Below are 14,730 nucleotides of genomic sequence, written 5' to 3'. Positions count from 1 at the left end.
ATCTGCTTTGTTGCATTAACTGATTCTTTTGTCTTTTTTTGGGGGGGGGTGGTCACCAGAGAGCCCTCACCTTATCAACAATTTATATACATGTATTATACACAGTGCTGTGCAAGCGTCTCGAGCCACCCCTCACTTATTTACTTCCAAGGAGCCAGACTTACCTGTATTTTTGTAAGTCGTCATTGAGCAGTAGTTCTTCAGACTTTATGAAAGTCTTTCAGAGTTTTTCTTTGGACGTTGGCTGCTTTTTCACTCATTTTCAGTCCAGTTCTTGGTCTTGACCATTTTCAGAGGAATGTTTTTCTGTTTGTTTGTTCTGTGAATCCTCAGTTATTAAAAAGAGCCTCTAACTCAAAGGATGAATCAGACAACTTCGCAAAGATCTGTTAGAAGACTTTTTTAAAAACCAGACATAACACAAAAGCACATAATTTGCTCCGTATTCCTTAGTTGAATCAGCAAATAATACAAGAGGTAACAGTTTAAGTGGCATGAAATAGTATTTTTGCAGCAACAAGTTGATTCCCGTGAGTTATTAGCATCAAACCTGCATGTTTTGGGATGCTGTGCAGTGTGTCCTGAGTGGAAGACAAAAGAGTGGCACTCTGTCTACACCAGATATACAGTATCTGAAAGACATAGTAAAAACCTTAAAACAACAACATAAAGAACAGCAAATATCTGACACAGAGCCTGAGAGATGCATCTGGCTCTTCAGCTGATCCGTCTGCTGTTCACTGAAGCTTCATCAGAAATGATGAGGATGGAATTATGAACACCAGATTTGAATCCGTCGTACAATAATGTCTTGAAAGCATCTGATCAGCGACATTTTCCCTTTTCAGCATGACAATGATGTGATGTAGTGAATTTCAGGTGTACTTCAGCTGTTTTCTATAGTGCACAACACGTAACTGAATAACCTGCATTGTCATAATATTTAGCTAAAAGAAGCTTTATTCTGTTTTTGTTTTAGACGCAGAGCACAAATGGACTGGACCATTTTTCTTCATCCAAGCTGCAGACCCCCAGCTTGGGCTTATGAAGGCCTGGAGGGATGGCGACTGTGACGGCGGGGGGGAAGAATGGGCTGAGGAAGTGGAGCTCACTAAGCAGGCTGTGGAGGCCGTTAACCAACTCAGACCCAGGCCGAGATTCATGGTGCTGTGCGGCGACTTGGTCCACGCCATGCCAGGTAGGGGTTAGAGCACAGCAAAGAAATATTTACAATTCTTTAAAAATGTTGCAAGGTTACTAAATGATTGTGTTATTGCTGCAATATTTTATAAAAATGAAGAGGTAGGCTTGACAGTTTTTCACACGGTAAAGTTTTACCGGGCAGTCTTTGTCATTTTTCAAGGATTCAGAGATTTTTCAACAGGTGTTTAGGGAAAGCACAGAGTGTCGCTCCTGCTGTTCCTTCGTAATGAAACTCTGAAGTACATCGCCTTTCGCTAAACACTAAATTACTTTTAACTTAACTGAGCGAAAGCACAACAGCCAAAAGAGGAAAAAAAGAAAGCCACAGCAGCGATGAGAGGTTCCCAGTGGATGTGCAGCCATATGGACAGGAAAAACAAGATAGCAGCATCAACCAGTCTGACTGCCAATTATCTGCGAATGTTTGGGGACATAATGTGAACTCACAGATGCCGAACTGCATGAGATTTAGCTCCGCTTAGCCTCTTATGGTCTGACCAGATTATACAGTAGCGGTCCCGGGAGTGCTATCCCATCGCATCTGGGATGTCACGCCAGCCTGTTCAAATGCTGCACGTATTTCAAAGTGTTCAAAATGTCTTTCCCAGGTTACAGATAACATCATATTATTGAGAACCACATGCTGTGATTTCATGCACTGAACAGCATTTCAACAATGCAGCTTGCTTCATACTTCATTTGGTAATTTTCTCTGTACGCATTTGTTGGGGAAAGAATACAAACTGAATGACTTCGTTAAGATGTAAGTGATCCGTCTAGACTGTTTTGGTTGATGTGAGACGTCTGCCATCTTGGCATCTTTAAAGCAGATGTGAAGAGCAAGGGGTGGATCCGACTAGGCAACTGAGGGACACTGAATGCTAATACCCTGCTTTATTGTCCTTTTTGACTATAGGGAACCATAAGCCACAAAATGAACCTCATTTTGTATTTAGTAGGATTTGAAAGTAGTGTTTGAGACGATCGACTCTGCAATAAAGTGTTTATTGAGGTAATAAAAAAAGGGCTCTTGAAAGTCTTCCCATAGATTTTCTTTTTGCAACCACAAGAGTCACCCCCTGCTGGCTAATTCTATTTCATGGTGCACTGTGCTTTTCTTTTTTGACAAGATTCTCAACACCACTGTCTGAAATGTAACCCCAAACCATGACAGAGCCTCCACCGTGTTTTGCAGAGGGTTGTAGACACCCAGTGTTGCATCACTTTTTCTTTTCTTTTTCACTTTTTCAGTTTTCTGAGTTTTTGCTCCATATTCAATGTTTTCAGCTTCTTTGGGATTCTTTGGGAGACAAAGAAATGTGTTTTTGTGAAAGGCTGTCAGAAATAAGGGTCCTGCACAGTTATGTGAGGTTCACCAATCATTTCATTGGAATGAAAACGAGTGAAAAAGCAGCAAATGTCCAAAGGAAAAGGTCTGAAAGACCTTCAGAAAGCCTGGAGAATGATTGCTCAGGACCTCTTTAAAAAAATTGCAACTCGGGCTTTTGGAAGAAAGTGTAAAGAAATGAGGGATAGTTCAAGGTTTTTTTTCACAGTACTGTATAATGTAAACTGTGTGCTTATATTTGCCTTTGTAAGCTGAAATGTTACTCAGTTTAAAACGGCTGCTGCATTGTGATCTAAACTGTGAACATATCGTTTCAGTCTGATGTTTGACTGGTGTTACTGTACGAAACAGGCAGATCTGACTCTACTTACACTTCTCCCACTGTGGGTTTTAACTTATGATATGATTAGACTTAGATGAGGGAAGCCTCGACATCCCCGATAAGTCCCTTTAACCCAGTATGAAATACATTAGTCATAATGGTAAAACAGTTATGCTTTTTCTGTTAAGCATGGTCACAAAGAGTGCAGGGCTCGCCTGACCTGAAAAATCAGCACATGTATGCGTCTCTGCTAATATTAAAATGGTAACTGCCAAGCATATAACAGACATGGTTTTTCAAATTCAGACTCATTTCCCATGTGTGGTTATTAGTTATGTGTGAGTGAACATGTATATCATAGTTTGTCTTGAGTTTTAAACCCACCTCATGCAGCACCTTACATCTGTCTCTCCTGCTGCAGATGTTTTCAAGAGAAACTGAGTTTTGTGATATTTATGCAACTGTTGAATGTAAACATATATATTGAGATAACCCTGCTCTAATTCATTTATTCCACAAAGAACATCAGCTTTGGGTCTGTTCAGCCTCAGAATAGTTTTCACTGAGGGTAGTGAGGTAGGTTTGAGCATTAGCTTTCTTCTGTTTCCCAGCCAGAGTCTGTAAACAACGTATTCCCATTTGACAGTAGCTGATATTTATCTATGAAAAGCAGAAGGTTTCTGTCTGTTCTCACGATCCTGATGCTGATTAGGATTTTGGCTATCGATCAGACCAGACAGGCTTTAAATTCTCGCCCAATTTAAAGGAATCCGTGTGAGAAAGCTGCCGCTGTGTTTTGCGGTGCTGCGACTCTTGCAGCTCGAAGGCAAAAAAAAAGAAAGAAAGTTAGTTCTGCCCATGAAGTCTAGTTTGAACACATCAGACCCCCCTGTGACAGCATGCAGTATTTATCTATAAAAAACACCTGGGTGCCTTCAAGCTATTTGCAGGAAGAGAAGATTTTTCTTTCACTTTTTTTTTATTTTTATTTTTTTAGTTGAATTATTCAGTAGCAGTCTGCTAGCTGCAAATGAAGGTTTGTTAGGCTATAAACAGTATATGTGAATGGGCTGCACTTGATTCTGTCTCTGTCCTATTCTCTGAGGTAAAGATTCTAGCTATCTTGAAAGCAGCACAGCAAACCTGTGTGTGTGTGTTTACCACAGTGGCAGCTGGTTTCCCCCGATCCTGTCACCTGATGCTTTCTGAATAGATTTTCTGAATCGTAACTGAATTTGAAAAAAGCTGGTTACCTTCAAAAATGCCTGATTGTGGAAACGCCACAATCACTGTGTTGCCCACTTCGTCTGATACCGAGATACCAGGTTTGACTCGTGCTGCGTCCAGTCCTCCCCTCTGCTTGTCTGTTTCAATAGAACATAGGATGATTTACACCACATAACCTTTAAATAAAAAACAAATTATTATACTCTTAAGGTAATGACATCAAATTTACACTTTAGCTGAAGACGATGGGTCTGTGTTCTTGATTTTCTGTGTGTGGAGTCTGACTTTACAACAGGTTATGAGGAGCAGTCTGACAGAGCCCAGTGCAGGTTTAATGTTTGGCTGCAAAAAAGCGCCGCAAGCTGTTAACCAATGCAGACTACCTTTGCATGAAAATTAGGGGTCTAAAGTGCGGCGCCTACCTGCCTGGCTGGCCTCCAGGAAGGGACACTGAGAGAAATCAGCAAGCAATCCTGTCTCCCTCCATCTCTGCATGTCCTTGCTCTTTCTCTCTCTGGGCTCCGGTGACATGTTTGATTGGATCGTGATGAAAGTTTTATTCTGCCTAATCCTGGAGACCATGTAAGATATTAAAGCCAATAAGAATATTTATATGTGGAGCAGTATGCCATTAGGAAAATGTCCTTCTGCTCCCCATTTTCTAAAATTTGACTCGAAGCAAACTATTCATATTCAGCAGAGATGTGGCTTGGCTTAGTCACAGAGGTACTCCCCCCCCCCTGTCTTTTTTTTTTCTTTTTCTGGGTCATAATGACCACCAATTTTAGCTGCACAGCCACAGTCATGAACCCTCCCGGAGCTGTCTCCCACTATCATCTAGCTGAGTCTGGCTGTAGGCATCCAAGTCTCCTTATTATCCCCATGACTGCACCATTTAAACCAAAAACATGTCCACATCCAGTTACCCCCCCCACACACACACACCCCATGTTCCTGCCATCTCCCCTTATGATCAGTCACATTTGGAGGTCAGAGCGCGATCTACTTCGCATGTCGTCGTACAGTAAATAGTGTAAGCATCAGGTTTAAACCTAAAGACCTCGGGGACCTTTAAACGCCGCGGCGTCAGCTGCTGTTACTGTCAGCACCAGCAGAGCAGGTTGTGCGTGCCATCCTCATTACTCGCCACGTCTGTCACTCGGCTGGCAACTGGGCCGCCGCATTGGTAGGAAGGAGGGAAAGAGGTATTATAGCTGAAGCTGCTCCTTCCGTCTCTCGGCTGACATTTCCCCTTAAACTGTTTATTTACAATACAGAATGAATGCGTGGCGGCCAGGGGAAGCTGGCTGTCAACCGGCATTGTCAACACCGCTGCCTGTCGGCGACAGGAAATTGGCAACTGTATTTCTGCTCCTACAGATTTCACTCTCTATCTCCCTTCGCCGTTGCTCTTCGCAGTTTCTTTTTCTTTTCGGTCTCTTTCCTCTATTATCTGTCTGCTCTCTTTAGTAAACAGCTGCGGTAACATGCCTCATACCCTATTTTGACAACCTTCATTTGCAAGTCTGACACATACGCAAACATGCTGATTAATTCTTGCCTCTGATGAATCTGTTTGAAGCATCTATGTGAATTAACTTTGTGTTGAGGGTGTAAAGGTTCTGTCTTGTAATTGTTGAGGAAGAAATGTATGTGTGTGTGGGTGTAAGTGTCAGTTTCAGGTTTAAATTTATACTGTAGGAAAACTGCGGGCTAAGTGGTGATGTCTTGGTTTAACAAATGATCTTCCTTATCAAAGACTTGGGCGGACTGATGGATTTGTTTGCGTCCCATCGCAGTGGTCCACAAGGGGCGACCCATTCCCCAAAACGAAAAGTTGTAGAAAGAAACGCGGGCCAGTGTCTCATCTAACTTCATCATGTCATCCAGACCTTTACTGATAGCACATTCCTTGATTCTAATTCCCTATCTCCTCTCCTCCACAATCCCAACTAAGCCCCCAAGAGATGCTTTCTCTTCTCAAGGACTTCCTTCAATCTCACCTAATTTTCTGTCTGCTGTTGCCGCCTCTCCCTCGCTTACTTTCACTTTCCTGTGTCTTTCTCTCACTTACTTTCAAAGCTGACAAATGAAGAGGATAAAGAGTAGGAGGGGGTGGGGGCAGCAAAGGGAGGTGGTGGTGGTGGGGGTGGGGAGCTAGATATAGAGCTGATTAGATTAGAGAAACATGCTGGACTTGACACTCTCCTAATGAGCACTACAAAGGATTCAAGCTGTGTCTCTGGGGGTTCTTGAAGGATGTTACGCATAATACAGCAGGGAGAAATGTTTAAGTACGCATGTGCACGCCTGTGTGCAAAACTCGGAAAGGTGAAGGAGAGGTTGCCTTGGGACTTCCCTGTCCCCTCTCTGTATTTGTGGAAACTAAAGGTGTACTAACTGCAGTTTTCTTGGGTGATTTAATTGTTAGTTTTTTTTCTTTTTTCTTATTTTTGGTAAAAGTCTGACCTCACAATCCGGTGACCGAATTGATCAGTGGATCAAATGGAATCTGGCTGATTTCAGTCACCAGTTGACTGACTGACATATATATTTCTACATACAGTAGAAATGCATATATACTCTCTGTAGGACTGTAGAAAGAATTCGAAAAACAGGGTTTTGGTGCCTTATCCAAGTCCAAATTATGGTAGCAGTGTGATTAAATATAGTAGTCTAGACATTCTTTCCATGAGCCACATCCTCTGGGCCTGAAGGTCAGAACAGCTATAAACACTTTTGTGTTTTTGCATCGGCTGCTTCTTTTCAGGCATAACGTTGTCCTAATCAGATCTGGGACTGCTTTTTGGGTGGCAGAGAGCTCCACTCAGTCCCTAATGCTATCTTATAACTTTTAGGCCTGCTGCCCTTTCAAAGAAATTCATTTCAGACACGTCCATCAGTGATCCCACCTGTTGAGTTCAGTTGCAAGCTTTACACATCTTCATCTTTTTTGGTAAGGCAGCATTACGTAAGGTCACTAGTATCGATGAGTCTGCTCTTTTGGAAGAACGAACTAATCGCACCAATTGTAGTGCACGGTTGATGCTCTCTAACAGAGAAAAAGCGAAGACACAATGTTACCTTTAACCAGTGCAGGCTTAAAAATTATTGAAACTGTAGAAAATTAATTCTTGAGGTTATGTTTAACAAAGAAATCACAGCATGTTTCAGATGATAGTTCAGATGAGTTTAAAGTGTTTTTCTGTGAATTTCTTCTCAGCCATAATTAATGGTATAAAAATACTCACTGCGGCTGCTTCTCAAAAAAGCCTTTACTTGTGTTCATGGAGTCCGGCTTCATGGTTCTGGACTGCAGCTGGTTGTCCTGCTTATGAAGCTGTTCTCCACCAGGTTCAGGAGTCGTGTTGCAGCTGGAAGCAGATCTATCATCACAAGCTGCAGTCCATGACCACAGAGTTAGAGTCCATGATGCTTTCGATGGTGGAACGAGAGATGCTCTGGAGAGGCAGCTGAATGTTAGCTTGATTACCAGCAACTAAGCTTTCAAAATACCCTCACAGCCACTTTATTGGGAACACCTGTTAATGGAAATATCTAATTAGCTAATGACATGGCAGCAACTCGATGCATTTAGGCATGTAGACACAATAAGGTCACGATTTACATTATGACCACAGTGTACCCATCTTCTGATTGTAGTTTCCTGCAGGATAATATACCATGTCACAAAGCTTAGATTTTCTTAAACTAGTTACTTCAACATGGCATTGTAAACAGATGGCCTTCACAGTCACCAAATCTCAGTCCAATAAAGGACCTTTGGGATGTGATTTGTGGATGTGCAACCAACAAATCTGCAGCAACTTTGTTGAATCTATGCCACGAAGCATTAAGGCTTTCTTACTGGTCCAATCCAGTACTAACAAAGTGTACCTAATAAGTCGGCCTGTGAGTATAAATTTAAGGGGGTTGTCCACTAGTATTAGTACAGTATAATTTGTACAGGGCAGATATATCAGTTGCCAATATGTACTTGGCAGCTTTACCTCATTTTGCGTTTGTGAGATTGTATGAAGTATTTAATATAACATCATCTTCACTAAGATCTTGCCAAACACCAGTGCCACATCAGCGCAAGCACAACATGTCGATGCATGCTTGAGTTAGTCACAAATATAGAGGCCACAAAATACAGTTGTTCAAGTGTAGAAAATGTATACGACAGCAAGACCCCAGGCACTGAGGACTCAGTGCAGCTTCGACAGCCAGTCTTTAAAGGAAATTGAGAGAAGTGCTTACAGTGTTGGACAGGCTCAATGAGAACCTGCCAAAGTCTCCTGTCAGGGTTTGAGAATCAGTGTTGCAATCTCATTAAGTGAACAAGGCCTTTCAGTTAGAGCCCCACGGGGAGTGGAGAGCAGCATTGTGTTTTTATTTGCGTATACCCTACATGTGCTGCATATTGCAGGGAGGAAAGTAGGGCAAGACAATGCTGGCGTTAAAAATGTTTTTATGAAATGGAATTTGTCGCTATTTCTTATATATGACAAATCCTTATCATTTATTTAATTTAGTGATGCACAACACATCTGCTTTAACCACTTCTTTCATATTTGGGCAAATTACATATAGCGCTATTAAAAAGGGAAGTGAAGAAGAATGTAATGCATGACTAATGTAACCAGATAATTCTAAATTAAGATTTACACTAAATAAGCGAGAGAGAGATTGTGGTCTATTGAAGGACACAGTGGTTGTTCCTGTTTGCTGCTACAGGCAGAAAAAACCCATATGTGACTTAAAAATAATTTCCTTTCAAGTGCAGCAGCACATCTTCATCCAAACGAGCTCCAGTTGTTTCACTGGGCCTGTTATCTTACTGCAGTCACTCACACAACACATCACTGTTAGCTGGAGCAAGATATCTTAAATGCAGATGGGGCTTGGATGAGGATTGGTTCGAGCTGTGTCACAGAGATTGTTGATTCATGCTTGTACTATGGCAGCAGATGGCTGTAATTGAGGGCAGGCAGGTGGTGGTGTGAGGAAGCAGAAGGCTGCACAGCGTCCCTGCCACTGTGTGTCGCAACCAGTGCTATTTATTCACATTTATTTATCAGGAGAAACGTAAGTGTGGCTAGATGCTGTTGTTGAGCCCAAAATCCAGTACATTTGATAAGTGTGAACGTTGCATAGGGTAGTCGAGCACAGCGTCACAGTCAATCTCAAAGGGCAGATGCCGTCAACATCTTTCGACTATTGTTGTCGTTCTCTCCGGTGTCACAGAGACACTGGATGTTTTACAACATATTTGGAAAAGGCCTCCATTTCTGCACCACCTCCTCATAAATCTGTCCGTGTTTTTCCTATTTCGACTCTCGCATCTGCTTCCGTGCATGACAGATGAGGTTTCCAGACAGACGCCAGTGCCGAATAAATCCAAAACAGCGGTGGAAACTTGAAGTAGTACTCAATTATAAAGTTAGCTGTACAAACTTTATCAGTTGTTTTACATTTTCAAGTGTGTTCAAGTGCACGATAGAACCTCAGTCCCAGAAATGTTGGGACACTGTGCAAGATGTAAATAACAACAGAATGCAATGATTTGCAAATCTCACAAATGCAGATTTTCTTCACAGTGGAACATAGAAAACATGTCAAATGGTTAAACTGAGTCATTTTGCTTCATGAAAAATATCAAGAATAGTAAGACGTCTCAAAAACGTTGGGACAGGAGCAACAAAAGACTGGAAAAGTAAGTGCTGCTAAAAAGGAACAGCTGGAGGAACATTTTACAGTTAATTGGTTTAACTGTTAACATGTCAGCATATAATCAAGTATTAAAAAAAGAGCATCTCATAGTTTTTCTGAAGTAAACATGGACAGAGGTTCACCACAGTCAAGGAACTCTCTCATCATCTACAGAAGATAATATCATCAAATGATTCTGAAAATCTGGAGAATTCTGTGCATAAGTGACTGGTTCGAAAATCAGTAGTGTATTCCCGTGATCTTGTGCACAGGCTCAGTGTGCACAAGATGTGCACATGTGCACATGCTCAGTGAGCAGTTTCCTGCAACATCAACAAATGCAGGTTAAGGCTGTATCATACAAAGAAGAAGCTTTATGTGAAAATGATCCAGAAGCACTGCTGTCAGGTAAAAAGCTTGCATCTCTGACGGTAACACCTGTTCTGTAAATTTACACCTTTTATCTTCTACAGTTTAATCCCAAAAAGACATGCTGACAGATTTCTTTCATTTATTACAGCAGCATTTCTTTGTCACGTAGCAAAACTGAGGCTTGCTGTCGAAATTGCACTTTTTCTTATATTAGGATATGTCAGGGATTAAATATGTGAGTTGCATTGGATGTGTTGTGAATAAAATGTTGTGAATGACATTGTTTTTATTTTCATTTTGTAAAGCGTCCTAACTTTTTTTTGGCATTTGTAACATCAACACACACACAGAGGAAAGATCAATTGTATCTAATGTGGAATCTCCCTTGATTACCTACTGTGTATTCACATTTAGGCAATGTCAAGCATAAAACATGTTTTGCTATTCCACTGAACAGCTCCACTGGAGCAGCTGACAAGGTCAGGTACCTTCCTAAGGCGTGGAGGCTGATTCTCATTCATCTATCCTAAAGAAAATGACCTAATGCAAATAAAAACTTGTAAATAAACGAAGAAAATCAGGTACAAATGAATTTGTCTGTACCAGCAAAGTTGCAGAGAGTGCTATCAGCTGGAACAGTTGCCTAACAATCTTTGCGCCCCCGGTTTTTCATTTAAACTTCATTAGTGAGACAGCCTTTGTTTGTATGTAATTGTGGCAGCGGTCAAATATTGTGATTGTGAAATAATTAATCCGCTTTGTTGTGGCTTCAGCTGTCATTTCCTTTCATCAGGATTATACTTGAAAATATCAGGTCAACAGGGAACGAAAAAAGCAAGTTTCAGCTTGTACTGGCATCAATCAGAGGAAAACCACTTATCTAGTTATTGATAATTTGTAAGGCAGTTTTATTCATTCAGAACTAAATTATTTTGATGTCATTTGTGTTTCGCACAAATTGAAATTTTTGCTTGTTTTCGTGATAGTTGTGGAATATTTTATAGGATGGCAATTATATTGTATCTTGGAGCAAAACTAACAACTCATTTGTTTTGGTGAGTAACATTGAAGACAAATCGAACATATTTACAAGGAAGCTCCGTGGGCTACAGTTGAATTTGGACTCAGTTTATCATTAAATTCCAAATAAATGTCAAGCTCTCCACCTGCACTCATCCACAGCGACATGGTGTTGCTGTTCAATGGTTCAGAAGTAATTTGACTACACGGTCAGTAGTACCATGTCCACAAAAAGAAAAGAAAACTGAAAGTATTACTAGTGGTACTATAATGATGTTATGAAAGTGGGCCCAACCAAAAGGACTATTCACTCCATGATCATGAACGACAAGAACAACAAGTGTATTAGATATTTTACGTCTGGAAGCTTTACCTGCAGAGGAGTACCAAGTGAAAGCTCCAGGAAGCATGGTGGTCCAGTGGCAGTACTGTTGCCTCACAGCGTATGGTCCAAACTCTGGCTGGCACCTTTCTCAATACCTCCTCAAATAGTCTGAAAATATTAATGTTTGGTTAATTAGCTCTAAATTAGCCGTAGTTAAGGGTAGATAACGTGCTTTTGCTGCGTAGATTAAGTCGATATGCAACTTGCAGTCTACAAAGTACCTCAAGTGGTCGGTGAGATTGGAAGGGCGTTGTATAAATGTCAGTCCATATGTTTTCCCTTTTAATGTTTCTTAAACTCTACACTTTCTCCCACTATCATGAATAAGATGTTCTTTGGGGAAAGGCTCTTATGTAATGAGCCCTATCTAAATATCCGAGGAAAGGTTTGCTCCAAAACTAGGCCAGTAAAATAATTACTCAGATGAATAAAAACGGAAAGAAATATGAGAGGGAAGAGAGAGAGAGAGGATGGGGGATAACACAAGAGCAGAGGCTGATGGGTTTGTTTGATATAAATTCAAAGTTATAAATAGATTTGAGAGTCACCCATTCTCTGCCCTTTATACACTCTGGGACTGAATTAATTTGGCTCCGAACATTACCCATTTTTGGATGTTTACCCTTTTTGTGAACTCCAGGCTTATAGCATTTTTAAACATTTTTGGGGGTGGGGGGGAGGCAAATAGCCTCGTATGTCTTCACAAACCTGAATCTGGAAAGTGGTCTACACAGCTGTTGCCTGCAACATGTGGACCGAGAGGATACCGCCAGAACACCACTAATCATGTCAGTAACCATGGTGATATGAAGTCGAGCTGTACTGAGCATTCATCATCCTTTGAGCGCTCTCATCATCCATATAATCTCTCTCTCACTCTCACGTAGTCCTCATTCACACTTTTAGGCCGTCTTTGGCTCATTTCCACCCGCATACAGTAGCTTTTCTTAATCAAACATCTGTTTGTCACGTCCAGGTCATAATTTGTTTGGTTTTATGTTACCTTTAATCATATGTGTGACATTGACACATGCCATGTTGACAATAGGTTTTCCGTTATTCTTCCTTTAGGTACACCCTTTAGAGAAGGTCAGGAGAAAGATCTGAAGGCAGCCTTGAAGGGGACCGATCCCTCCATTCCTCTGGTGTTTGTCAGTGGAAACCATGACCTGGGTAACACTCCCACTCCCAGCACAGTGGAGCAGTACTGCAGGGAATGGGGGGATGACTATTTCAGCTTCTGGGTAAGCAGACACAAACCATAATTAGTAGTAGCAGCCTGTAGCAGTGGTTGTAGGATGAATGGAATATTATAATGACGGGTACCTGCGAACACCATCTCTGCTCTTACAGGACTAAGAATAGCAAAGGACCAAAAACCTATTTTGGTGTGTGACATTAAATATGTTTTGGTTCCATTTTCCTCAGCATACCATGTATAGCTAATGTCATTTAGACTACTTTTGGGCATTAGACTTCCCTGTACTTTGATATTGCAGTTAAGAAATATACGTATATCATGGTGTGGTCCAGTTTTTATGGTGGCCATTTAGACCTCTTTTACTGGAAGTTGTTCAAGGGAGCTGTGGTCAATGCATATTTCAGTTATAGCAACTGTTTCTTGGTAACATAACAAACTTTGAGGTGATGCCATGGGCACACAGTTGGTAAACTTAAAAGGATTACAAATTAGGATTGCAAAGTTTGTTTAGATTAGGCCTGCAAAGGGCAAACATAAGACCAGAATGCATAGTATATGGACAGTATATGGTTCCTTAAAGGCCTTGGAATTTAAGACATGGCTAATGAGTTTTATACATGTAGGTTAAAATGCATGCCAGAGGTATTTTGCTAAAATTCTGCATGGTTGGAGTGTTTTTGCCACACCGTGTTCGTCAACGTTTTCAGTTTCAGCAGTTAGGTTTTGGATAATCTATAGGAATATAATATAAAATTGGGTGTAGGGATGGCAGATGCAATGGGAAACAATTCAAGTTGTTGTTTTCCTCTCTCGTTTTCTTTTTCTCACATTTTTGCCGTCTCAGGTGGGTGGAGTTCTCTGCCTGGTTCTGAACTCCCAGCTGTTCTTCGACGCCTCGGCCTGCCCTGAGCTGAGGGAGGCTCAGGAGGCCTGGCTGGAGGCGCAGCTGAGCAGAGCATCCTCCTCCTCTTCTACGGTAAGATGGCATGACCCCAGCATGATTGAGGCTGTTTAAGCAGATGAACTCTTCCTTTTGCTTTGTCTGGTCTCAGTAGTTTAGGTTATTGCTGGGGTGTGTGTGCAGCCATGTGGGCACATCATTTGAATTTCTGTCTTTAGAGATCTTGTGATGTAATCATCGCTCACATCTGTCTCCGTTTAGGAACCTAAACCCAAACACGTCCTGATATTTCAGCACATTCCCCTGTACCTAAAGAGTCCGGATGAAGAGGATGACTACTTCAACCTGCGGAGGACAGTCAGGCAAAACCTGCTGGACAGGTTCAAGAAAGCAGGTAGGAAACCAGAATACAGAAAATTATGGGGGTTTTCTGATTTCCTCTGGTTAAAAATTGGTGACCTAGTTCAGGTTTGTGCATTTGGTTAGAATTAGAAGTCGCAGAATAGATAAATCAATTTTACTATCTTAAATGTCAAGCATCTCCGGCTTCCACAGCTCTGAAATAAGAGCATTATTATTTTTTCTTTTTTCTTTTAGAATAATGGATTTAGGCCAATGTGAAGTGATCTTAAGTTTCTTGTCTTAATACGCCTTAGCTGCTATTCCTATTAAACCTGTTCATTTTAAGCATATCTCACTGAAGCACAGTTAAGATCCCAGCCCAGAGGATTAATATGTCATTATCCAGCAGCCTCAGGAAGAGCTCTTGGCACACACAATGCAGACATAATTGAATTAATTATTCCATTCACTTCCTATAAGGAGAATAAATCCTTAATCAATCCATTGTTGTGAGCTTATAAGAGAACGATACAAAAGTAGTGAGCAAAATGAAAAAAATAACCCTCCCACAAGGACAACACGTCTTTAGGCAGAATCTCAGCGAAGGTGCGTCGGCCGGCTTTGCGCTGCTGACTGACAGCAGCCACCTCTCAGTGCCGAGCTTTTCAATCATGCATCAAGGTGACAGACGGTG

At 41.3% G+C, this 14,730-nt stretch overlaps 1 protein-coding gene across 1 annotated transcript in view; it reads left to right on the top strand.

Annotated features, from left to right (window-relative positions):
* Positions 1–14,730, top strand: part of cpped1 (calcineurin-like phosphoesterase domain containing 1) — a 39,062-nt gene that overhangs the window by 5,065 nt on the left and 19,267 nt on the right. The window contains exons 2-5 of the mRNA XM_031748863.2: positions 980–1,198; positions 12,664–12,836; positions 13,638–13,769; positions 13,956–14,088. Of these exons, the coding sequence (XP_031604723.1) occupies positions 980–1,198; positions 12,664–12,836; positions 13,638–13,769; positions 13,956–14,088 (657 nt within the window). The remainder of the gene's footprint in view (positions 1–979; positions 1,199–12,663; positions 12,837–13,637; positions 13,770–13,955; positions 14,089–14,730) is intronic.

The sequence above is a fragment of the Oreochromis aureus genome, linkage group 8, assembly GCF_013358895.1.
Source record: "Oreochromis aureus strain Israel breed Guangdong linkage group 8, ZZ_aureus, whole genome shotgun sequence".
Taxonomy (NCBI): domain Eukaryota; kingdom Metazoa; phylum Chordata; class Actinopteri; order Cichliformes; family Cichlidae; genus Oreochromis; species Oreochromis aureus.
Note: the sequence above shows the minus strand (reverse complement) of the source record. Positions and strands in the feature narration are given on the sequence as shown.